The 25,667-nt window shown below is 54.3% G+C and overlaps 2 protein-coding genes across 3 annotated transcripts in view; one reads left to right on the forward strand and one right to left on the reverse strand.

Annotated features, from left to right (window-relative positions):
• Positions 1-6,536: 6,536 nt before the first annotated feature.
• The window catches only part of LOC120872184 (galactoside 2-alpha-L-fucosyltransferase SEC1), a 28,586-nt gene continuing 9,455 nt past the window's right edge, over positions 6,537-25,667 (reverse strand). The window contains exons 2-4 of one of the 2 annotated variants that reach the window (XM_040252380.1): positions 22,059-22,150; positions 16,297-16,408; positions 6,537-8,413 (exon numbers count right to left, since the gene is read on the reverse strand). In XM_040252380.1, coding sequence (XP_040108314.1) covers positions 7,389-8,413; positions 16,297-16,378 — 1,107 coding nt within the window. In that variant the 5' untranslated portion in view covers positions 16,379-16,408; positions 22,059-22,150 and the 3' untranslated portion in view covers positions 6,537-7,388. The remainder of the gene's footprint in view (positions 8,414-16,296; positions 16,409-22,058; positions 22,151-25,667) is intronic. The other variant, XM_040252381.1, reaches the window with a different exon arrangement.
• NTN5 (netrin 5) lies at positions 17,842-23,799 on the forward strand. The gene is made up of 6 exons (XM_040252379.1): positions 17,842-19,257; positions 20,573-20,761; positions 20,946-21,095; positions 21,524-21,577; positions 21,781-21,861; positions 23,178-23,799. Exons 1-6 carry the CDS (start codon positions 18,627-18,629, stop codon positions 23,540-23,542), a joined length of 1,470 nt encoding a protein of 489 aa, XP_040108313.1. The 5' UTR covers positions 17,842-18,626; the 3' UTR covers positions 23,543-23,799.

Here is a 25,667-nt window from a genome sequence, read left to right on the forward strand (position 1 = left end):
CACATCAAAGACCTGGTGCAGTCAAAAAAAATAGATATTTATTTTGAAAATTCTCATTATTAAGAAAAATTTAAAAAAAAACCAGTGTGGGCTTGGGGCAGGGTCCCGGTTCCCCTTCCCCGTTATCTCTGAGATCTTCTGCAGAACTAAAACCCCACCAAATGCTGTTTTCAATGCATTGGCATTCTTGGGCATCTTTACCTCACCTTCCCAGGCTTCCCCATTCCATCTGTAAACATTTCACGGTGCTCCTCAAACTGATGAGAATATTTAAAAATATGTAACAAGCACCTTGCTGTTACTACATCTAAATATTAACAGTCATCTCTGAATATCACGTAATACCCAGCCTACATTATAATTTCCTGGATGATCTCAAAGCTGTCTTTTTTCTTTGAATCACCACCAACTACATCCTCACGCAAAAGTGAAAATGCCCTGGTCTCTGCCCCAGAGCCCATCTGTGATGGCACACTGTGCTTTTAAAAAATTTTTAATCTTAGTTCTGCAACCAGGGATGGAACCTGTCTCCGTGCAGTGGAAGCACACAGTCCTAACCACTGGACCACAAGGGAATTCCCAGCACCCTTTGCTGTGTATGTGATGATGGCTGATGGCTGATCCTCACTATATGTGTATAACACCGTGTTGAGCAGTACCTGAAGGCCTCTGTTCACTCGGCCCTGCCTAAAATGTACTTCATGGGATAACTCAGAGGACACACGGGAAAATGCACACCTTCTGGCCACAGGACGCTGATTTCAGCCTCAGTTGCTGTGCGATCCTGGACAAGCAACATCCCCTCTCTGAGGGTTAAAACAATGCCTGACCACGGACTTCCCAGGTGGTCCAGTGGTTAAGATGCTGGGGACACGGGCTGGAGTCCTGATCAGGGAACTAACATCCCACATGCCGTGGAGCAACTCAGCCCTGTGTCGCAGCGAGAGAATCCACATCCCACATCCCACGACTAAGACTACTTTTTAAAAAAAGAAACAGGGAATATTCTTAAAATAAGTTAAAAACAAAAATGATGCTTAGCCAAAGAACTACATATTATAGGAAATGTCCAGAAAAAGCAAATCCATAGACACAGAAAGCAGGTTGGTGGTTGCCGAGGGCCAGGGTGCTGAAGCGGAAGTGAGGTGGCTTCTCTTTCATTAGCCATGAGGAAGGACCCTTATCTGGAGCTTGTAGGCGATAAGACTGAATCTCCTGAGCCCTAGCTGAGCCTCAAATGAATCTTGTTCAACAGACCCAGACTCCCTGGCTCCTTTCAGTCCAAGAAGGCCCAAGAGGGTTGTCTCACCCAGGGACACTTTCTGGTTGGACTCAAATCAACACGTGGGGAGGACCCAAGGGACCCCGACCCTCCACCCCCTGCCCCAGGTGGGTTGGTTTGATTCCGGTCCAGGCATCTAACTGACAAGTGCAAGTCTCTTCCATTAAGATAACACTCACATGATGTTAATGGGCTCTGAGCGTTTTGGGGACTTATTTACAAGCTGTAGGTCATCCCTGGGCCACACCTGTATAGCCTCTGGCAGCTTCCCAGGTTCAGCCAGGCCCCACCCTGCTGGACTCAGCCCCACTGTCCTCTTAATGGCCCCTGGCTTCCAGGCTCTGAGCAGGAAACCCAGATCCTGGGTCAGGGCATCCGGGGACTTGCCAGCTGTAATCGGCTTGTGTCCTAAGCCAGGAACTCAGTGCTGAGCCAGCACTTGTTCAGCCCATTCAGTCAATATTCAATTATCACTGCTATTTGTTTTACAGGGTTATTAGAACAGCATACTGCAAACCGGGTGGCTTAAAACAATAGGAAATTATTCTCTCACGGCTTTGGACACTAAAAGCCAATCTCTGCCTCTGTCATCCCGGGCTTTCATGTTGGAGTAAGGGACCACCCTACTTCAGTGTGTGTGTGGGTGACTCTTTGCGACCCATGGACAGGAATTCTCCAGGCAAGAATACTGGAGCCGGTTGCCATGCCCTCCTCCAGGGGATCTTCCCAACCCAGGGATCAAACACATGTCTCCTGCATTAGAAGGCAGATTCTTCGCCACTGAGCCACCAGGGGAAGCCCTAATCTTAACTCATTACATGTGTAAAGACCCTTTTCTCAAATATCACATCCTGAAGTACTGGGGGTTAGGATTTCAACCCATCTTTTAAGGGGACACAATTCACATTTCAACTCCTAACAAACACATAGGATGTGCTGATGCTGTCTGGAGTGGTGGGCTGTGAGAGCTCTGCCTTCAGAGACCCTAAGTAGTCCCCCTGTTCTGGAATCCTTGTGTCCCCTCTGGCAAGGAGCAGGGGGAAGGTGTTGAAGGGTTTGCAAACCCACTAAGGACCTAGGTTGCTTCAGTTGTGTCCAGCTCTTTGAGATCCCATGGACTAGCCGACCAGACTCCTCTGTCCATGGGATTCTCCAGGCAAAAATACTGGAGTGGGTTGCCATGGAATAAGGCAATGGCACCCCACTCCAGTACTCTTGCCTGGAAAATCCCATGGACGGACGAGCCTGGTGGGCTGCAGTCCACGGGGTCGCTAAGAGTCAGACACGACTGAGCGACTTTACTTTCACTTTTTACTTTCATGCATTGGAGAAGGAAATGGCAACCCATTCCAGTATTCTTGCCTGGAGAATTCCATGGACAGAGAGCCTGGCGGGCTACAGTCCACGGGGCTGCAAAGAGTAGACGTGACTGGGTGACTAATACCTCACTTCAGAACAGTCTATGGTGCTACTCCACTCAGCCCACGCCTGTTCTGTCCACTGGCAGGACCCTTCCTCCGTGGAGACCTCCTGGGAGGTCTTCCCCCAACACCTAAAGGTACCCAGGATGTGCAAGAAAAGACGTGCAGGAAAACAGCACCCTGCTTCCCACTCATGGGTGCTATGACAGCTCCACACAGACTTCACCTCCATCCTCCAAGTCAGGTCTGCAAGAAATGTCACCTCTCTTCATTATTTTCTGTAAACCAACCTGATTTTGACTGAGATGGTACAACTCCCCTGGAATGTACCTGCGGGGAGCTGTTATCACCACCTCTAGGTCAGCTGGGATTCATCTGGGAGAATATATACGCCAACTTCAGTCTCTTTCCTCTTCTGATTTCTGGATGGATCTCAGAGTATAAAGACCCCGGCTTCCTCTTTCCTCTTCTGATATCTGGACTGTGATCTCACTGGTCCAAACCAACAGGAAGGCGTACGGCAGGGGAGCCCACAGATACTGTGTTGGTCAGTTCCAGGCTGCCACAACAAACACGCCACAGCCTGTGTGTCTTAAACGACAGAAATTTCTTCCTCCCAGTTCTGAGAGCTGAGAAACCCAAGGCCTGCTTTCTGTGTTCCCAGTGAGAGTCCACTCTAATAAATATATTTGTTAGATGAATGGTGTTGGAGAAGACTCTTGAGAGTCCCTTGGACTGCAAGGAGATCCAATCTGTCCATCCTAAAGGAGATCAGTCCTGAATATTCCTTGGAAGGACTGATGCTGAAGCTGAAACGCCAATACTTTGGCCACCTGATGTGAAGAACTGACTCACTGGAAAAGACCCTGATGCTGGGAAAGATTGAGGGCAAGAGGAGAAGGGGACGACAGAGGATGAGATGCTTGGGTGGCATCACCAACTCAAAGGACATGAGAGTTTGAGTCAACTCCGGGAGGTGATGGACAGGGAGGCCTGGCGTGCTGCAGTCCATGGGGTGCCAAAGAGTCGGACATGACTGAGCAACTGAACTGAACTGATTTTGGCAGATGGCCAACTTGCATGGTTGCCCTTATAGAGATAAAAGTTGGGGGCTTCCCTGGCGGCTCACTGGTGAGGATCTGCCTGCCAATGCAGGAGACGGGGGTTTGAGCCCTGGTCCAGGAAGATCCCACATGCCTGTGCAACACAACAATTGAGCCCAAGAGCTACAACTGCACAGCCCATGGGGCTCAACTACTGAGGCCTATGTGCCCTAGGAGCCCGTGCTCCACACGAGAGAAGCCGCCACAGTGAGAGGCCTGCAGACAGCAGCTAGAGAGTAGCCCCCACCCATCGCAACTAGAGAGAAACCCGCACAGCAAGGACGAAGACCCAGCCCAGCCAAAAATAAATAATAAAAAATTTTGAAAACTGTTGGAAAAAAAAAGTTAGCAGAGACAGACATGTCTCTCACTTCTCTTATAAAGGGCACCAATCCTATTTATGAAGGCCTCCTTCTTACAAGATAATTCTTCCAATACCTCCCAAGGGCCCATCTCCAAATACCAACAGGCTGGAGATTCAGGCTTCAGCATCTGAATTGGGGGTGGGGGGTGGACACAAGCATTCAGGCCGCAGCCGATGACATCAGACAGCCTCCCAGGGTGCGGGGCAGGGTGGGGAACGCTGGAGATGAGATCTGGACCGGCGACAGGAAGAGGGGAGTACTTCATTGAGACGTGCCATGCGGTTGCCATCCACTGCTGTGCTTGGGCGCCGTCACACTTGACAGAGAGCCAGAAGCCAGGTATCGGTTTCCTCCAGCCTTCTGGCCCGAATCTCTCCCACAGAGTTAACGTGGGGGAAAGATCCCGGCTCAGGCAAATTGTCCTGAGGAGAAGGGGCTGGCCCTGAGAGAATGGAGGGAAAGAGAGAAAGGGAGAAAAAACCCATCTGACTCTGGGGGGCAGGGCTGGGAAGGGAGGCTGGGAGCTGGTATGGGTTGAGCTGTGTCGCTACAAAAATCCCTGTATTGTGACTTCCCTGGTAGCGCAGTGGGTAAGAATCCACCTGCCAATGCAGGGGAGATGGGCTCGATCCCTGGCCCCAGAAGATTCCACTTGCTGTGGGCCAGCTAAGCCTGTGTGCCTAGAGCCTGTGCTCCTCATCAACAGAAGCCACTGCAACCAGACAGCAGCCCCTGCTCGCTGCAACCAGAGAAAGGCCTCACACAGCAACTGAGCGCTGGTGCAACCAAAAGTAAAAGAAATTAACCAATTAAAATTCCTACCCACAGAGCCTCAGAACGCCATTGTATTTGGAGACAGGATGTTTCCAGATGTGATTAAAATGAGGTCATTAGGTAGGGCCTAGTTCAAGATGGCTGCTGCCCTTGTAAGAAGAGGGACTCTGGACACACACATGTACGCTTCCCACGCCAAGTCATGTGGGGAGTGGCTGTCTGCAAGCCAAGGGGAGGGGCTGGGAGCAGAGCTCACCCTCACCAGGAAACCAGCTCTGCTGACAGCTTAATCTCAGTCTTCAAGCCTCCAGAACTGGGAGATCATGAATGTCTGTGGTTTAAGCCACTCTGCTAGAGTTTGGTAGTGCTAGCAGACTAGTACAGCAGCCTCCGATATGGCCCCAAACCATCCTCACCTCCGGGTATCGCGCCCTGGGGTTGGTCCCTCCCACACTAAATCGGGCTGCTCTGGGCATGACAGAAGTGGCGCTGTGTGGCAAGGTAAGGCTCCGTGGCAGGCTTCCACCTTGGTCGCTTGGGCTTCTCTCTCTGGAGGACTCCAGCTGCCGTGCTGGAAGGACACTCAACCCCGCAGACATCCACATCAAAGGAATCTGGCCAAGAGCCAGCAACAATTTTCCAGCCATGGAAGTCGGCCCCAGTCAAGCCTTCAGATGACTGTGGCCCTGCCTGACAGCAACTTCCCTGGATATCCCAAACACAGTCACTCAGGTAGGCCACTCCCTAATTCCTGACCCACAGAAACTGTCGTTATTGTGGCTTAGTCCCTCAGTCGTGTCTGACTCTTTGTGACCCCATGGACTGAAGCCCACTGGGCTCCTCTGACCGTAGGATTTCCCAGGCAAGAATTCTGTGCGACTCAGAGACCGAACCCGGGTCTCCTGCATCGGCACAGATTCTTCACTACTGAACCACCAGGGAGGCCCACAGAAACTATAAGTGATGACAAATTATTGTTGTCACTTTAAGCTAATGAGCTTTGGGGTAATTCGTTACACAGCAACAGGCAGCTAATACAGAACCTCCCTCCTCAACTCCCTTCCCCTTCAGACCCTTCTCCTGCTTTAACATCCCTGTATCCTTAACCCCACATCATGACGACACCATCAAGGCCTTAAGAAGTAATGTGCGTGCATGCTAAGTCACTTCAGTTGTGCCCGACTCTTTGCGACCCCACGGACTGTAGCCTGCCAGGCTCCTCTATCCACAGAGCTCTCCAGGCAAGAATTCTGGAGTGGGTTGCCATGCCCTCCTCCAGGGAATCCTCCCGACCCAGGAATCGAACTTGAGTTGGGTTCGATTGGCATTGCAGGTGGGTTCTTTACCACTAGCACCACCTGGGAAGCCCCTAAGGAAGTAAACAGGGCCCCTAAATGGCTCTCGGGAGATACAATATTACCAATATATGAACAGAAAGGTGTTCAGCCTCACAAGGATGCCAAGAAATGGAAATTCAAATTAAAAAAGACACTTGGAGAGGCTTTTCAAACAGGAAAGAGATGTAACTGAAATGTTTTCAAAGCCAGTGCAGCTGTGTTCAGAGAAAATTCTAAGTGAACCTAAATGATTCTATGTTAATTTTTTTAATATCCAAAAAGGAGTAAAAATATTGTTTATCTCCATACTTTACACTAAACACAAGGAAATCAGTATTGTAATCACTAAATCCAACTCTAGTCCACATTAGGGCTCCTCACAGCGGCACGAGGTCCTGCGGGCATGGCCACGGCCACGGTGTCAGTCGCCTGCCCGCACGCTGGACGTGGCCATGGCAGTCTCTGCAGCCCCCCGGCTCCGTGGCCAACCTGCTGCTTCCATGACGTGCGGACTCGAGGTGTCCTTGCTGCTGCCGGCCAGGCCTGGGGTTGAGTCCTGCCCTCTCTGGGAGGCCCTCCCAGGCCCCGCCTCACTTCCGGTGACTCCCCCTCCTCACCAAGGTTACCTCCCAGAGATCTTCCCTCTCAAATCCTATTTTCTTTCCCATTCTTTCATGATCTAAGGCCCCATCAAGCCCAAAGCCCGAATTCTTCAGCTGACTCAAACACCCCAATCAAGGGCAGGAAGAGTTTCATTGCAGAACCCTCCAGGGAGGCAAGCACCAAATATCTGGGCTCCACATTCCTGGAGCTACAAAGAAGGAGAGGGGAAAAATACAGGTCCACTGCAAGGCCGTCCAAAGGTCCAGGCCTGCCAATCACAAACCTGTGAGTGGCCAACCCTCACACCTGGTTCCAAGGAACTGCATGAACTCGTGTTCTCAGAAGGAGCCTGCGTCAGGTTCGTTTCTCAGGTAGAACACTAAGGCACAGAGAGATTAAGTCACTTGTCCATGGCCACCCAGCTGGGAAGCTGAACAGCCTGGATTTAGACTCGGGCATCCACGCCTGTTGGGCCCGACAGGGTGGCAGGGACCCGAGCGTGGCTAGGGGTGGCTCTCTCTGGCCTGCCCCAGGTTGGCTGCGATGCCCACCCACTCGGGCAGGAAGGCCGCCTGGGGCTTAAAGATCATGCGGAATCGGGAGCCAGGCAGGGTGAAGTTGGCCAGGTAGACGGTGTTCCCCCCAGTGAGGTAGGCGGCCCAGATGCCGAAGGTGCCCACGGTGATGACGGTGTGGTTACACTGCGTGAGGAGCGCGAAGTCCCTGGCCGGCGAGCCCTGGCGGCCGTTGCCCGCAAACACCACGTCCTGGTGGGAGCTGTTGATGTTCCTCCGGCACCAGGCCATGTCGTCGCTGGTGATCACAAAGAGCGGGCTGCAGTGGCGAGCGCGGAACCACCCCAGGGCCTGCTCTAGGTATCGCCGGTCAGCTACCACGCCCTTCCACACGTTGGGCATGACGTGGACGTAGTCCCCTCGGCGCACGTGGACCCCCACGTAGGTGCTCGGCCGGCTGCCATTCACCCGCAGACCCCGCAGGAAGTTCTGGGCCTCCTCACGCACGTGGGCGTGCAGGGTGAACTCCTGGAGGATCTCGGCGCGGAGGTGGTGGTAGAAGGTCCAGGAGCAGGGGTAGCCGGTGAGGCGCACGTACTCCCCCGGGATGTGGCGGTACTGCTCCTCCATCCAGTCGTTCAGGTAGTAGTTCTCCCAGGGGACGCTCCTGGCCGTGGCGTCGTGCAGGACCGGGAGTGTGATTTGGAAGATGGGGGCCAGCGTGCTGTGCATCTGGGGTGGGATGAAGGCGGCGCGCCCGTTCATCTTGGCCAGGGCGTACAGGGTGGCGTACTCCCCCATCTGGTTGCCCAGGCGGCCTTTGGCGTTGATGGTGAACACACCCCCCGCCGGCAGGTGTCTGGGGAACAAGACCACGCGACCTGCGTAGGCCCAAGGAGTGGGCACCAGGGCCAGGCGCCGGTGGCAGTGGAAAATGGTGGACGCCCCAAAGATGACAAAGAGGAAGCAGACGGTGAACGAGGAAGGGCAGGTGGCCCAGAATCTCCTGGTGGCTGCGGGAGGAGAGATGACTTAATTCAGCAGTGGTGGCTGGGCTGGCATGAGCTCCTTCGTCACCCCCCAAACTAGGCACTCATGCGCTCACTCAGCCCATCCGGAGCACAGACCCTGAACCCCTCCGACCTGGGTTTAAATCTCAGCTCCAGCCTTCATAAAGCTGTGGGACTTTAGTCATGTTACTCCCCTTCTCTGAATCCCAGTTTCCTTGCCTGTTAAAAAGGTATGACTGGGATTTCCCCAGCAGCTCAGTGGTTAAGACTCTGCCTTTCAAAGCAGGGGATGCGAGTTTGATCCTTGGTCAGGGAATTAAGACCCCACATGCTATGTGATGGGACCAAAAAAAAAAAAAGAGTAGAGGGGATGACGGAGTCAAACCATTTGAAAGTGCCAACATTCAGCCGTGTTTTTTCCTACACAGTCCTTTCTTATGGTTCAACCTCACAGAACTACCTCAGTTATAAGACTTTTAGGACAGTGCTTAGCACACAGCAGGCACTCTGTAAGTCTTGGAAAATAAAGACTTCTGGCGTATTTACTGTATGTAAACCTGAGAGCTCACAATCTATTAAGGCTGCATAGCGCAGAGGTTCAGAGCATAGACTCTGAGGCCAGACAGCCCAGGTTTGCGTGCACACTCCGCCTCCTTCTGGTGGGCAGCCCGGAGCCTATTCTTTACCTCTTGGAGCTCAGTCTTCTTCATAAAATGGGGTTAACCAAGCACCTGCATGAAGAATGTTTCTGGAAGGCCCCCTGCATGGTAAGTGCACCCTGCTTCTGTCAGTGGACGTGGTGGATTCCAGCTGTCTACAGGGACCTTGACGCCCTTGCCCCTGACTCAGGGCCGGGCCTGTGATGGGCCTTGGCCAATCAAATATGGCAGAACTGACGTTGCACCATTTCTCTCTCTTTTTTTTTTGACCATGCCATGCAGCTTCTGGGATCTTAGTTCCCTGCTGCTGCTGCTGGGGCCTGCTGCTAAGTCGCTTCAGTCGTGTCCTACTCTGTGCAACCCCACAGACAGCAGTCCACCAGGCTCCCCCGTCCCTGGGATTCTCCAGGCAAGAACACTGGAGTGGGTTGCCATTTCCTTCTCCAATGCATGAAAGTGAAAAGTGAAAGTGAAGTCGCTCAGTCATGTCCGACTCTTAGCGACCCCATGGACCCCATGGACTGCAGCCTACCAGGCTTGCCTGGAGTGGGTTGCAAGCTGCCTAGGTTTAGCTTTTATATTAGGTCTCTGATGAGTGCTTCTTTTCTGTAGGTAACCACTTTACTGAGATAATATTCCAATACCATACAATTCCCCCATATAAAGTGTAAAATAGCTTTTAGTATATTCACAGAGTTGGGCAAGCATCACAATTACTTTTAGAAAAATTTTATCACCCCTAAACGAAACCCCTTAGCCATCCCCACCCCCACTCTTCCCCTCCTCTCCACCTCCTGCCAGCTAATCTACTTCCTGCCTCAGTGGACTCGACTACTCTGCACATTGCATGTAAATGAATCACCCACTAAGGGCCTCTTTGGGACTGGTTTCCTTCACTCTGGGTCGTGTTTCCCAGGCTCATCCACGTGGCAGCATGTGTTAGCATGTCACTATTTTCTGATGTTCCCCTCCATGGTTCTGTCTCCTTTTATTTATCAGTTCATCAGTTCCTAGACATGGGTTGTTTTCCTCCTGGGCCTATCAGGAATACCTTTGCTATGGACATGCATGTCCAAATCCTTGTGTGGACCTAAGTTTCCATTTCCCTCGGGGGTTTACCTGAGAGTAGAATAGCTGGGTCGTGTGGTAACTAACCCTGCGTTTAACAGTTTGGGGAACTGCAGACTGCTTTCCGAGCAGCTGCCTGATTTTCCATTCCCACCAGCAGCGTATGAGGGCTCTGATCTCTCCACATCCTTGCCAACACTCGCCACTGTCTGTCTTTCCGACCACAGTGGGAGTACCATGCTAGCTCGGTGAAGCCTCCACTTTTGAACTCACCCAGGTCCCTGCAGTTCCTGCCCCGACTCCACAGCTCTGACTGGGCTCCATGAGCCTCAGCTTCCCCATCCGTGTAGTGGGGTGGATGAGCCCTTCTTCAGGGGCTGCTTCTTTTCCAGGCCACTGCGCCCCTCGCTCTCCCCTGGGCTCCGGAAAGCGGTCTTCTCACAGTGCGTCTCCAGTGTGTCCTGGCCCTCTGTCCCCTCCCTGCTCTGTTCCCTGACCAGCCAAGCCTGGCTTCCCTGTGGCCAAGAGACCCCCAAGGCCCCACAGGAGCGCTGGATTGTGCGGCCCTCACTCTTCATCATCTGGCCCATCTACCCCCTCCAGGCTCACCATCTGTCCCTCTGCCGGTCCCCTTAAATGTCAGGGTTCTGGGGGCCTCGCCTCTACTCTCCTCTTCCTCCTACATCCCAGGGTCCCTCACTTTATTAATCTGATCCCTTTGGGAAATATGAACACTCTCAGTCCCTCCTCAAAGGTCTCCCATTAAGTGTGGGTTCCCAGTGAGGTCAGCTGGCTCTCACCACATGAAGACTAAGTATATGTCACACTCCCTCTCCTGAGGTGTACAGGAAATGCCTTGCTCGCTGCTTTGATTTCTAAAAAGCCAATTAAATCTGTCCCTGAGCCCCTCTGCTCTCTGGGCTGGTGATAAGTGTGAAGTGAAGTGAAAGTCACTCAGTCGTGTCCGACTCTTTGCGACCCCATGAACTATACAGTCCATGGAATTCTCAAGGCCAGGATACTCGAGTGGGTAACCTATCCCTTCTCCAATGGATCTTCCCAACCCAGGAATCGAACTGGGCTCTCCTGAATCACAGGCAGATTCTTTACCAGCTGAGCATACTCTGTCCCAATCCGTACCACAGCCTGCCCATCTCGGGCCCTTCCTGGAGTCCTGTTCTTTGGGGTGATGGGGGGGTGGGGTGGCGGGGAGCAGAGGAAGGACTTGAGCCTCTGGTCAGCTCACCCACCTCAGTCAGAGCCCCAAGCAGGTCCCAAACCAGCAGGCAAGCTGAGCAAGGATTGGAGCCAGGACTACTAGAGAGGAGAGACCAGCTCAGGACAGAGGGAGCCCCCACTCAGGGTCACCTCCACCATGTGCGACCCACGCAGCTGCACAGGGCCCCTGCTCTGCTCCAGCCATCTAGAAATTCTCCATGACCACAGGCAAGGCAGCCGGTTTTCATTTTGCCCTCGGGTCTGCCAATCAGGTGACTCAGATGGTAAAGAATCTGCCTGTGATGCAGGAGACGCAGGTTCGATCCCTGGGTAGAGAAGATCCCCTGGAGAAGGGAATGGCAACCGATTCTAGTATTCTTGCCTGAAGAATCCCATGCACAGAGGAGCCTGGTGGGCTAAAATCGATGGGGTCACAGAGTCGGACATGACTGAGCGACTAGCACTGCTAATCAGGCAGGTAGCCAGCCTGGCTGCTACGTCTTTGAGTCTCAAGGGCTCCCTCTCCTGGTCGCTCATCAGCCTACACAGCTGAAAAGCCATGGGAAATAGTGAATCAAAGCTGATGAAGCCCAGGGCTGGTTTTGTGGCTTAAATTCCGGTCCACAAATCGACCACTTTCATGAAGATTGGAGGTGAACCCCAACCTGAGTTGAACTCATCTGGAGACAAAATTTTAACCAATGTGAGGCTATTCATAGACTTATTTTGGAGTGAATGCCCACTTGTTCTGCTTGTAGAAACAATAACATTTGATTCGGAGAAGGACACGGCAACCCACTCCAGTATTCTTGCCTGGAGAATCCTGTGGACAGAGGAGCCTGGCGGGCTGCTGTCCATGGGGTTGCACAGAGTCGGACACGACTGAAGCGACTTAGCATGCATGCATGATGAAGTTGAATGGTTCTATGAAGACCTACCAGACCTTCTAGAACTAACACCCAAAAAAGATGTCCTTTTCATTATAGAGGACTGGAATGCAAAAATAGGAAGTCAAGAAACACCTGGAGTAACAGGCAAATTTGGCCTTGGAGTACAGAATGAAGCAGGGCAAAGGTTAATAGAGTTCTGCCAAGAGAACGCACTGGTCAGAGCAAACACCCTCTTCCAACAACACAAGAGAAGACTCTATACATGGACATCACCAGTTAGCCAATACCAAAATCAGATTGATTATATGCTTTGCAGCCAAAGATGCTGACTCTATAAAGTCAGCTAAAACAAGCCCAGGAGCTGACTGTGGCTCAGATCAGGAACTCCTATTGCCAAATTCGGACTGAAATTAAAGAAACTGGGGGAAAACTACTAGACCATTCAGGTATGACCTAAATCAAATCCCTAATGATTACACAGTGGAAATGAGAAATAGATTTAAGGTTCTAGATCTGATACACAGGGTGCCTGATGAACTATGGACAGAGGTTCGTGACATTGTACAGGCGACAGGAATCAAGATCATTCCCAAGAAAAAGAAATGCAAAAAGGCAAAATGGCTGTCTGGGGAGGCCTTACAAATAGCTGAGCAAAGAAGAGAAGCAAAAGGTAAAGGAGAAAAGGAAAGATATATCAATCTGAATGCAGAGTTCCAAAGAATAGCAAGGAGAGATAAGAAAGCCTTCCTCAGTGATCAATGCAAAGAAATAGAGGAAAACAATAGAATGGGAAAGACTAGAGATCTCTTCAAGAAAATTAGAGATACCAAGGGAACATTTCATGCAATGATGAGCTCGATAAAGGACAGAAATGGTATGGACCGAACAGAAGCAGAAGATATTAAGAAGAGGTGGAAAGAATACACAGAAAAACTATAAAAAGATCTTCACGACACAGATAATCATGATGGTGTGATCACTCACCTAGAGCCAGACATCCTGGAATGTGAAGTCAAGTGGGCCTAAGGAAGTATCACTACAAACAAAGCTAGTGGAGGTGATGGAATTCCAGTTGAGCTCTTTCAAATCCTGAAAGATGATGCTGTGAAAGTGCTGCACTCAATATGCCAGCAATTTTGGAAAACTCAGCAGTGGCCATAGGACTGGAAAAGGTCAGTTTTCATTCCAATTCCAAAGAAAGGCAATGCCAAAGAATGCTCAAACTACCGCACAATTGCACTCATCTCACTCGCTAGTAAAGTAATGCTCAAAATTCTCCAAGCCAGGCTTCAACAAAATGTGAACTGTGAAATTCCAGATGTTCAAGCTGGTTTTAGAAAAGGCAGAAGAACCAGAGATCAAACTGCCAACATCTGCTGAATCATCAAAAAAGCAAGAGAGTTCCAGAAAAACATCTATTTCTGCTTTATTGACTATGCCAAAGCCTTTGACTGTGTGGATCACAATAAACTGTGGAAAATTCTGAAAGTGATGGGAATACCAGATCACCTGACCTGCCTCTTGAGAAATCTGTATGCAGGTCAGGAAGCAACAGCTAGAACTGGACATGGAACAACAGACTGGTTCCAAATAGGAACAGGAGTACGTCAAAGCTGTATAATGTCACCCTGCTTATTTAATTTATATGCAGAGTACATCATGAGAAATGCTGGGCTGGATGAAGCACAAGCTGGAATCAAGATTGCTGGGAGAAATATCAATAACCTCAGATATGCAGATGACACCACACTTAGGGCAGAAAGCAAAGAAGAACTAGAGAGCCTCTTAGTGAAAGAGCAGAGTGAAATAGTTGGTTTAAAGCTCAACATTCAGAAAACTAAGATCATGGCATCTGGTTCCATCACTTCATGGCAAATAGATGGGGAAGCAGTGACAGACTTTATTTTGGGTAGGGGGGCAAAATCACTGCAGATGGTGACTGCAGCCATGAAATTAAAAGACGCTTGCTCCTTGGAAGAAAAGTTATGACCAACCTAGACAGTCTATTACAAAGCAGAGACTTTACTTTGTCAACCAAGGTCCATCTAATCAAGGCTATGGTTTTTCTAATAGTCATGTACGGATGTGAGCATTGGACTACAAAGAAAGCTGAGTGTCAAAGAATTGATGCTTTTGAACTATGGTGTTGGAGAAGACTCTTGAGAGTCCCTTGAACTGCTAGGAGATCCAACGAGTCCATCCTAAAGGAAATCAGTCCTGAATATTCATTGGAAGGACTGATGTTAAAGCTGAAACTCCAATATTTTGGCCACTTGATGCAAAGAACTGAGTCATTGGAAAAGACCCTAATTCTGGGAAAGATTGAGGGCAGGAGGAGAAGGGGACGACAGAGGATGAGATGGTTGGATGGCATCACTGACTCAATGGACATGAGTTTGAATAAACTCCAGGAGTTGGTGATGGACAGGGAGGCCTGGCGTGCTGCAGTCCATGGGGTCGCAAAGAGTTGGACACGACTGAGCAACTGAACTAAACTGATAGGATGCTGCCCAGGCCCCACTGAGGGGTGTATAAAATATAACCTGCACAGCCCATGGTGCTGTCAAAACCGTTTCTGCAGCATGTCTGGTGCACAGAGTTTCAGATATTAGAGTGCAGGCTTATCTTCACTCATTTGGTCCTCATGATCTCCCATGAGGAAGGTACATTTTTATGCCGATTTAACAGAAAAGGAAACTACGGCACAGAGAGGTTAAGAAGCTTGCTTTGGGTCACACAGCTAGGAAAGTGGTGAAGCCTGGATTTGGAACCAGGGGTTCAGGAATCTGGGACCCTGATTACTGTCTTGAGTTTTTCTACTCTGCCCTGAGAAAGGGATACTCAGATGAGACTCTCAGTGCAGTTGTTGCTGAGTTGCTAAGTCGTTTCTGACGCTTTGTGACCGCATGGACTATACCCCGCCAGGCTCCTCTGTCCATGGGATTTCCCAGGCAAAAATACTGGACTGGGTTGCCATCTCCTTCTCCAGGGGATCTTCCTGACCCAGGGATCGAACCTGCGTCTGCTGCACTGGCAGCGGATTTTTCATTGGCTCCTTTAGAGATGATCATCACCTCAGGAAGTTCAGGTTATTAAAAGCAAAAGTGAGAGAGCAAGCTTTCCTCCAGGGAACATTAGCTTAAGAAGCTTCTAATTTCTGCACGAGTTAGCCTGCCCCTCATGCCGCCTTGCCCCAGATCCCATGTGTCCCCCCTGATCTGGGGGTGTCTCTTTTTCTGGCAGCTAACCCCTCCTCACAGCTTACATTCAAATCCTATGTCTCCATCCTGCCTCTGCCGCTGTGCTGGTCACCCAGAACCAGAAGCACAGACTGCCTCAGCTGTGCCCTCCTGCCGGAGCAGTGGGTCCCCAAACCCCATGGGCCCACGCTGTGCCGCAGTCAGTGTGCTCAAGGCCACAGTAGCGAATGTGGTGCCCCATTCCTAAGATCCGCGCCTTTCCCAGTGGGAAGTGATAAAAAATGTTACCCTTCTAGTCAAAACCACTCAGGTATGTAATACAGTTGACGGCAACATTTGTATGAAAATCTCACCCCTGAAGTCTTGAGGCCTCATAGTGAACTGGTCATGGGGAAAGCCGCTTTGAGCCCTGAACCCCTGGGGGGTCCCCGATTTCTCCCTCCAGCTGCTAGAACCACCGAGGTCCCAGGCATTCATTTGTCCCCTACCCCCACCCCACCAACTCAGAAAGCAGCCCAGGTCTTTGGGTTTCCAGGTGGCTGGTGTGACCCTTCAAAGGGCACTGACTTCTAGGACTTGAAAGTGCCTGACCTTCATGCTCAGTTAACCCACAGCTGGCAGAAGGTTCCAGAGGGCAGGAGGGGCCGGCGTGGGGTCCCACCTCAGTATAAGCGGCCCTGACACCGCCCTCCACCCCCAGCAGGTCTGCCCCTTCCTGATCTCAGCCACCACCACGTGGCGGGGCTAAGCCCCAGCCTGCCCGCCCTTAGGAGCGGCGGGGCAGGGGCTGGGTGTGAGTGGAGCACGGACCCTAGACCCGGGAAGACCATCTGGCTGCTGTCCCCTCCTACCTGTCTTGAGCTTTCTGGGCCAGCCTGCTCGGGGATGTCCAGCTGCGGGCCGCTGCGGGGCAACGGCTCTCACGTCCCACATCGTCCTGGGTGGCGTGGCTGCCAGGGGTCCCTGTGGGAAGAGCGTGGCTGCCTTAGCGAGGGGACTGGGGCGGGTGGGGGTGGTGTTGGATTCTTAGGCTCTGCTTTGAGCTCCCGCCCAGAACCCCCACTAGCCCGGGGCCTGAGAACAGCCACTCCGCACTCACTCCCCGGAGCCCACGCTGGCCGCCAAGCTCCTGCAGGAGAGAAGAACACGTGAGCAGCTAGCGGCAGAGGACAACCTCTTCCACGGCACAGGTTTGGACGACGGCAGGGTGAAGGGTCGGGTGGGTGCCAAAGAGATCAGGCAAGAGGAGCCTGGGTCCCAGAGGGACCCCCACACTGCCCAGGCAAGGGGCCTGACTCTAGATCTGGTGGGAACGCAGCTAGTCTCTGCTCCTTGAATGGGGGGGGGGTCAGGGTGGGCTACAGTTCCCACAAGGGGCAGGGACCAGGGGCCGGACATCTGGGCTCCCCATTGGCAGGGGCTGGCTTCTCATTCCCCCAGGAACACCGGGGGACTCAACCCGTTTGCCTGGTGTACTAAGGCCAGAAAGCAGTGCCCCTTGAACAACCCAGGCGCGAGAGGAGAGGTGGGAGATGGGGTGAGTGCCTTAACAAGGCAGGTGCCAGAGGACCAGGGCAAATGCCCCGCGCCAGAGCTCAAAATGGCGCCAGGCTCCTCCTCGGGAGGGGTGGAGGCCATGGCAGTCATCTGGGGCAGGGGAGGCAGTCTGCGCGCAGGGCGTCTGCAGTGGGGACCCTGGGAGCAGTGAAATCAGGCTGGGGAGGGATGTGACCCCACTGCACCCACTGGTGCCTCAAGACTCCCAGCGGGGGCCCACGCCCAGGTCGACTGACCCAGGGGCCTGGACACTGGGGCCCAGAAGGGGTGCAAGGCCCCCAGACCTGAGGGAGCTCTCCAGTGGGGGCTGCCAGCCCGGACAGGGAGGGGAGCATTCCAGCACCAAGTCCTTCCCCGGCCGTGCCTTCCCAAGCCTGGACTTCCGGCCCCTGCGGATGCCCGGGCCTCTAGCCCTGCCCTGTCCGGCCCCTCTCTCTCCTCCCTTGGCACTCGCCACCCCCAACGTCTGTTCCCCCTTCTGCTCTGGGGACTTTACAGCCAGCGGGCAATGTGGGGGCTCTGATTCCTGGACCCTGAGGCCTAGGATGGCAGTGGGAGCCAGGTGGGCTGAGATTATCAGAAAGTCCTCAGAAATGTGAGCACACGGGGCCCTCCCATCCCAATTGGGACCTTCTCAGCCCCACAGGCATTCCACACCAGCCTCCCAGCCCCGGCTTCCAGCCCCCAGGCATCCCCACCAGGGTCCCTAGCACGGTCCTCTGGGTTCTGCGTCTGGGTGAGAAAGGGTTAAGGGTGGGTGGAGGCTGGGGGTGGGTGGCAGGGAGGCCTGGGTGTTTGGTGGTAATCCCCCTCCGTGCCCGGGGTGTGGAGAACGAGGTTAGGGCCCCATGTGGGAAGGAGGCCTCCCCTCGGATCCCCGATCCCCGTGGACCTGCCTCCTGCTTCTGATCCCCAGGCCCAGCACCCTTGCTCTCCCCCCAGGTCAGGCCTGCTGCACTGCCCGCTCTCCTCCGGCTCTGCAGGTGTCTCTGAGGTCCCGGCCCCCAGCCTCCCAGGCACCCGCTCCCCCGACACCCTGTGGACTCCGGTTTCCAGCCGCCATCTTTCTGGGCCTCGTGGTCTCCCCTTGTGTCCTCCTCGCCCCTCCTGGTTCCTCTCCTTGCCTGGCCCTTGCCCTACGCTTGCCTCGCCCCCTCTCCCTCCATCTGTCTGTGCCTCTATCTGTCCCTGTCTCTGTTGCTTTGTCACTGAGTGTTCATCTGTCTGTAACTCCGTCTGCCCCGCCTTGCTGCCCCCTTCTCCCCCTTGTCCTTGCTCGAAGTTTCCCCATCTGTCCCCCCTCCCCACCCTCTCCCCAGGGCCCCCTGCCCCTCGACACTGACTGATAGCGCCGGGGTGTTAAGCTACGGATTAGTTCAGGCAAAATTCTCGATTTTGCTTGCGTTCTTTCCCCTTTGGCTTATGTAAACAGTAATTCTCCCCAGATGGAACTATTTTCCTCGCTCAGAAGCAGCCGGGAGAGGTCTGGGGCAGGGCTGGGGGTGGAATGCCAGGGTTCCTCAGGGAGCCTGGAGAGCGGGGTGGAGGCTGACCTCAGGGGGCAGCCTGAGGCCCCCAGCCCGGCCACTCCTCTCCTCTGCAGGTACTTGCCTCTGCTGGAACCATGCCTGTGACCTTTGCCCTCTGGCTCCTCCTGAGCCAGGCCAGCGCGGACCCGTGTTACCACCCCGGGGGCCGCCCCCGCTTCTGCCTTCCACCCGTGACCCAGCTGGCTGGCATGGCCACCTCCTGTCCCCAGGCCTGTGGCCCCTCCCCGAGCTCGGATCTCGGCCCACGGGCCCCCTGCAATGGCAGTCTGACCCTGGGCCTGGGGGGCCCTTTCCTCCTGTCGTCCATCAGCCTGCGCTTCTGCACCCCAGGACCCCCAGCCCTGGTCCTGTCTGCTGCCTGGGCCACCGGAGGGCCCTGGAGGTCACTGTGGCGCAGGCCCGCCTGGCCGGGGGCATTGGGAGGGCCCGAGAGGGTGACCTTCCGGGTCCCAGCGGGCCCGAAGGCCAGCGTGGTGGCCAGTCACCTCCGCCTGGAGCTCGGGGGCCGCGGGGGGCTGGCAGCCGCAGGCGTGAGAGGCCGCTGCCAGTGCCACGGCCACGCGGCCCGCTGCGCTGCCCGCGACCGGCCGCCCCGCTGTCGCTGCCGCCACCACACCACCGGCCCCGGCTGTGAGAGCTGCCGGCCATCCCACCGCGACTGGCCCTGGCGGCCTGCCACGCCTCAGCACCCTCACCCTTGCCTGCGTGAGTCCTGGGCCCGCCCCGACCTGCCCTGACCCAGAGCTGGGCCCATGGTCCAGCAGCCGGGCCGTGTCCCTGAGGGCAGGAGGCTCTCTCTTACCCCAGAGCTGCCTGCCCCTGCTTCTCCCCACACTCCTCCGGCGGCACCTCTCTTGGCTCCCCCGGCTCTCCCCTGCCACCTCTGCTGCTTCCATGCCCACCCGGGGGCTCCAGCCTCTTGGTAACACCTGATCACAGTGACGGTGATGTGGAGGACACTTTCTGAGCCCCCACCCAGGGGTTGGCTTGGCACAGGTGCTCAGGTGGTATTTAGTGAGAGGCTGCAGAAACACAGGGCAGCTGGATGTTTTTGGACTCATCAAATCAACCACGGTGGGGGAAGCTTTTATTCATTAGACACATTTTTATCCAGCACCTACTATGTGCCGGGCAGTGATTGCATCTGGCCCATTTTACAGATGAGGAGACTGAGGCTAGAGCTGGGGAGTTCTGTGCGCCAAGGACACGCAGTCAGCAGGTGGCCGGGCTGGAACGTGAGCGCAGGAGGATGATGCCAAGGGTCCTGGCTTGTCCCGAACGTGCTCACACTAGGTGTTCTAGGGTGGCAGATGGGCGCATGGCCTCAGGAGCCTGCCAGACTGCGGGGGTTCAAGTCCCAGCTCGTCGGCTTCCTGGCCGTGTGATCCCCCCCCCAACTAGTGACCAGACCCCTCTGTGTCTCCATTTCCTCGTCTGTAAAGTGAGGAAAACAACAGGCCTTCCTCTACAGGCTGCAGTGGAAATTCAAATCACGGATATACATAAAGTCCTTAGGATGCAGCCCAATACAGGACCTAGCACAGAGGTCCTGTGTTGCTCTTTTTAAATGTTTCCCTAGTAACTCGAATAAGTGGTAAGGTTTGAGAGTCACTGCCTTTGAAATCTCATCAATGCTCCCCAGCAAAATGTACATGGTAGGTGGGCCTCCTGCAAGGAAGTAGATACGATAAATGTCATCTTATAGCAAAGGAGTCTGAGCTGCAGAAAGGAGGCGTCACTTGCCCATGGAAAGAGTGAGACACTTCCACGCGAGGGCCTGACTCTGTAGCCCACACCCAGAGTTGCCACTCTCTACACCCTACGTGTTCATCAGTCCCCTTGGGCTCACCCAGCTCCAGTCCAGAGCACCGCCCATTTTAAAGATGAGAGTGAAGGGCTTCGGGGACCACAGTCACCCGGGGAACCCCAGGCAGTCTCTCTCCTGAGGGCAGTGGGGGGAAAGCTGGGAAAGGGGAATGGAATGGCAGCCTGAGGCGCCCTCACTCCATCTTGTTCCCAGCTTGCTCCTGCAACCAGCACACGCGACGCTGCAGGTTTAACTCTGAGCTGTTCAGGCTGTCGGGCGGCCGGAGCGGGGGCGTGTGTGAGCGGTGCCGCCACCACACAGCCGGCCGGCACTGCCATTACTGCCAGCCAGGGTTCTGGAGGGACCCTGGCCAGCCCGTCAACAGCCGCAAGGCCTGCAGGCGTGAGTGCAGCCTGAAGCCCCGCCTAGAGGGAAAGGCGGCAGGCAGGTCTGAGGGAGGAGGGGCTGGGGGCCAGATCTATGGGGCCTGAGGGCGGAGGGGGCAGGGAACTCCAGCCTCCCCAGTCTCGGGGAGGAAGAGGCTGGGAGCCCGCACCCCACCTCCCCAGCTCCTCTCCTCACGTAGCCTGCCAGTGCCATCCTATTGGGGCGACAGGCGGTGCCTGCAACCAGACCAGTGGGCAGTGCTCCTGCAAGTTAGGGGTCACTGGCCTGACCTGCAACCGCTGTGGTCCTGGCTACCAGCAGAGCCGCTCCCCCAGGATGCCCTGCCAGCGTGAGTCCTGGGGGCGGGGCCCCGAGTCCCAAGTTGGGTGGGAAGGGGATAGCCAGACCTCCAGGGGGCAAGAGGGGTGAGGACTGGGTCCCTGGCAGATGGAAGCTAGAGACTGGAAGCCTGACTCTGAGGCCTTGGGGAGGCGGAGACTGAAGTCGTCTCTCACCCTGTGGAGGAAGAGGCTAAGAGCCTGGATTCCTAGGTCTGAGAGAGGTCTCTTAAGAGACCGGTCTTAACCGGGATTCCTGAGTCCAGAAAGTGGCGAGGGACCAGAACTCCAGGTCCTGGGGGAGAAAGGCAAAGTGTGCTTCCACTCTTGGGCCTCAGGGAACAGACTTTTCGGGGTATGGATGCCTGGTTTCCTTGGGGGCAGCGGGGTGCTGGTGGGAGGTGCTAAGAGGCCCTACCTCTCCTCTGCTCTCTCACAGGAATCCCAGAGGCGACAACCACCCTTGCTACAACCCCTCATGCTTACAGCTCGGGTAAGACAGGCTGGCCTACAAATCCCTGGTAGCAAGAAGGAGCGGGGATGGGGTGATTGGGCCACCAGGCAGGGATCCAGGGGTGGTCCACGGAGCGCAGTCCCCAGGGTTCAGGCACCCCAGCTGTCCATTAAGATGGATTGTGGGGGATGGGCAGGGGCAGAATGCTGTAGTCCAGGCCTCAGGAGCCTGACCCTCCCCAGACCCTCAGTGTCAAAACTATTGCAATACCTCGGACACCAGGATACACATGAGCCTTCGGAGGTACTGCCAGCAGGACTACGGTGAGTGCCGGGGAGAACAAGGGCCAGCGGGCGCACAGGAGCTCTGATCTGCCTCCAAGCCACTCTCTTCTCTGGCCTTCACTTTCCTCATCTTAAATGGAAAGGCGTGCTGAACTCTAAAGGGCCTGTCCTGATCTAGAACCTAACGGGACAGCAGACAATGGGCAGAAGGGGGAGTGGGGAGGGTTATTCCCTACCTTCCTAGGTCTCCTCTCTCCCCACGTTCTTGGTCTTGCAGAGTTTCACAATCTCCTTCAGCCTGACGTCCCCGAGTGGGGGAGGTGGCCTCCTGAGGATGGAAGGAGAAAGGCAAACTGGTTGAATGGAGGGGACCCTTGGGCTGTCTTGTCTGTCTCAGGTCCTCTGCCCTCCTTCAGGGCTGTAGCCCCATTCCCACAGACTCCCCCATAGTTTCCTAATCCTCCAGTCTACACCAGCCCCCTGAGTCCAGGGCCTATGACCTCAACTCTTGGACACTTGAGTTCAGCCCAGCCCCAGTTACTCCCCTCAATGGTACAGGATCCCAGACCTCCCCTCCCTGAGGCTTACCATCTGGTCAGTAGTATCCTTGAACTCCAAATGTGGAGGTTTCTCCCCCCACCTCCCACCGGATCTTCTAGCCCATAGACTCAGCTTGCCCACCAGAGGGCTGCTCCCAACAGATCTCATCTCACCCCCTTAGAGGGGACACTTCTCTGAATCACCACTAGTTAAGACCACAACCCTGGGCTTCCAAGGACTGACCTCCTTCTGGCCCTCAGATCAATCCTAGATACAGATCCCTCCTAGGGCAATCTCTCTGTTTTCCAAGGGCTCTGTGTGCTCCTAATTCTTTCTGACTCTCTGGCATTAGAGATCTGGACCTCCCTTTTCTGCCTTGTTCCAGCCCCACCCACTGCAGGGTCCCGGGAGACCTCTAACCTTTAAGTCATTCCTATACCTGCTGTTTCTAATATGATCTCAAAAGCATCCCTGGTGGTGCTTGCATATTTCCTGGTGGGCACCTGGGTTCCTGGCCCAGCCTGACCTCCACTCCAGAGGGACTGCCCACCCACCCCTCCCTTTCACAATCACAATCCTGGGACCCAACCTCACACTCCAAACGCCCCGCCCTCCTTGCTTTGACCCGTGTCCTCAGATAGACCTCACTCCTCACAGCACAGGGCCTCTCACCCTCAAAGCTTCAAGGTCTCTGTTCTTCCTGATGCGATTCTGGAAGCCCACTCTTGCGTCCCAGGCCCTTCCCCACCAAGACTAACCTCACGGAGCCCTCAGGCTATCCCCCGGCCTAGGCCTGACCTCTCCCCTTCCCGCAGTGCTCCACGCGCAGGTGCTGGCGTCCGAGGCCGCAGACACGACATGGCAGCGGCTGGCCGTGCGCGTGCTGGCTGTGTACAAGCAGCGAGCGAGGCCCGTGCGCCGTGGCAGCCAGGCCGCTTGGGTGCCCCGTGCCGAGCTGACGTGCGGATGCTTGCGCCTGCGCCTCGCCAACCACTACCTGCTGCTGGGCAGCACGGCTGGCGGCCCAGATCCTACACGCCTCGTCCTCGACCGCCACGGCCTCGCACTGCCCTGGAGGCCGCGCTGGGCCCGGCCGCTGAGGCGGCTGCAGCAGGAAGAGCGCGCCGGGGGGTGCCGCACCCTGCGGCCTTCGACCCCGAGCCCCGAACCCAGGCTCTAGAGCCGAAGCCCCACGGCCTCGAATGCCATCGAGGGAGCTAGAAGCAACGAGCGGAGGCGCCTTTTACCTCGACGCTGAGGCGTCCCTCAGCGAGCCAATCAGATGCCACGGAGCGCCAGACGTCACTGGCATGCGCCAGCATCCAGGAGTCAGAAAGGCGTTAACTAAAGGCGGTAGAACTCTTGCTCTCTGGCTCGAACCCTTGACCTTTGCCTTGTGGAGCAAGTCCCCTCAATAAAGTCTCAACTCTTGAGGAATCTCGGCTCCAGATCCGTGATCTGTGCTGGGACAGTCTAGGAGGGGCAAGTGAAGAAGGCCATGAGGAAAGTCTTGAAACCAATCATGGCTACAGAGGCTAGTCAGAGTTGTGTTGCTTAATCATTGGCTAAAGCCAGTGGAAGAGAGGGTGGCTAGAAAAGGCGGGAAACACACCTGAGGAAAGCACAGCAGTGTTGCATTTCTAGAAAGTTCAAAGTTAAGAAACACTTGATTCCTAATGGCCCCAGGATGGTCTTAGAAAGTAATAGAACTTTGAGTGACTATCTGAAGAGGGTTCTGTTGGGTCCACCCGGTCTTGAACCAAAGGCTAAACCCTTTCCTGAGAGAATAGCCAATTGGGAGCCACAGAGCAGTCTGATTTCATTTGCTGCTAAGCAGAATTGTATTCCACCCAGCAGTTGGGTACCTACAGACCAGAGTGTTTGTTGCTCAGTCATGCTGACTCTTTGTGATCCTATGTATTATAGCTTGCCAGGCTCCTCTGTACATGGGATTCTCCAGGCAAGAATATTGGAGTGGGTAGCCATTCCCTTCTCCAGGGGATCTTTCCCACCCAGGGAAACCTGGGCCTCCTGCATTGCAGGAAGATTCTTTACCGGTCTGAGCCACCAGGGAAGCCCCAACAGGCCAGAGGGGTGGGGTTAAAAAAGGCAGGGAAGTAGTAAGTACTATGGAATTGAAGGTCATGGGACTTATGATTTTTCAGGTCACCTTGGCCTCTGAACCCACAATGAAGAGCAAAATTTCAAATTTAAGTGACCTTTGTAGGAGAGACAGTGAGTACTTTGAGGAAATCTCAGACAAAGAGATAATGACTTAAGGTTCACTGGGGTCTAGAGACCAACCTATTCTTTCCCTAAGAGAAAAAGCAGGCCTGAGCCAATGAGGAGTCTGGCTGCTCCATGATGTCATTGGTTGCTAGGCAGAGAGAACAGGCTCTCCCGCCCCTGTTCTGAGTATGGCCCTAAGGAAGCTGAAAAAGGCAGAAAATAGCCTGCAGGAGGTGACTGTTTGACCCCCAAGCTACCAATACAATCCTGTATATGGGGAGGCTTGCCTTTGGCCTCCAATAGAGCCCTGGCTGTGGGCATATCTGAAGCAAGAGTTAGGCATCTTTAAGGGGTTTTATAGGGCTACCCAGGTGGCACTAGTGGTAAAGATCCCACCTACCAATGCAGAAGACATAAGAGACGAGGATTCAGTTCCTGGTTTGGGAAGATTCCCTGGAGGAGGCATGGCCACCCACTCCAGTTCCTGCTTAGAGAATCACAGGGACAGAGGAGCCTGGCAGTCTGCAGTCCGTAGGGTTGCAAAGAGTCAGATACGACTGAGCAACTTAGCATGTCAAGGGGTTTTCTAAGAAGAGTTCTCTGTTTCAGAAATCGCTGGATGCCTGATCTTGCTCTATCCATCCTTTTCTGAAGAAATTGAGGCTCTCAGAGAGACCACCTTGAAATGGGGGCGAGGATTGAAACCCACATGTGTTTGGGTTTGGCTGGAATCCTTAACCACCTCTTCTATAAAGAAACTGAATGAGAGAGGCTGGGACTCTTAACAACCATCACACAGCAAGTAGCCAGTATTCAGACTTAGTTCTCTGAGCTACCCAATCAGTAGCTACTGCCATATGGGTAGTTGGTGGCTAACATATCAAACAGTGCAGATAAGGAACATGTCCACTATCACAGGAACTTCTATTAGATGGTGTTGCTCTAGAGGTGATTTTCATGAAACTCATGGACTCTGGAGCCAGACTGCCTGGGTTCAAATCCCTCTCTGTCCCCTAAGTTTTCCCATCTGTAAAATGGGAGTGGTGATGATGATGATAGGAAATAACCCACAGGGT

The sequence above is a fragment of the Oryx dammah genome, unplaced genomic scaffold, assembly GCF_014754425.2.
Source record: "Oryx dammah isolate SB20612 unplaced genomic scaffold, SCBI_Odam_1.1 HiC_scaffold_13, whole genome shotgun sequence".
Taxonomy (NCBI): Eukaryota; Metazoa; Chordata; class Mammalia; order Artiodactyla; family Bovidae; genus Oryx; species Oryx dammah.

What these genes read in the sequence shown, in the direction of transcription:
- NTN5 (XM_040252379.1), top strand. Translation starts at nt 18,627, where the DNA reads ATGCCTGTGACCTTTGCCCTCTGGCTCCTCCTGAGCCAGGCCAGCGCG. An exon ending in CCCTCATGCTTACAGCTCGG is followed by an intron (nt 21,578 to 21,780) that starts GTAAGACAGGCT and finishes GACCCTCCCCAG; the next exon opens with ACCCTCAGTGTCAAAACTAT. An exon ending in GTACTGCCAGCAGGACTACG is followed by an intron (nt 21,862 to 23,177) that starts GTGAGTGCCGGG and finishes CCCTTCCCGCAG; the next exon opens with TGCTCCACGCGCAGGTGCTG.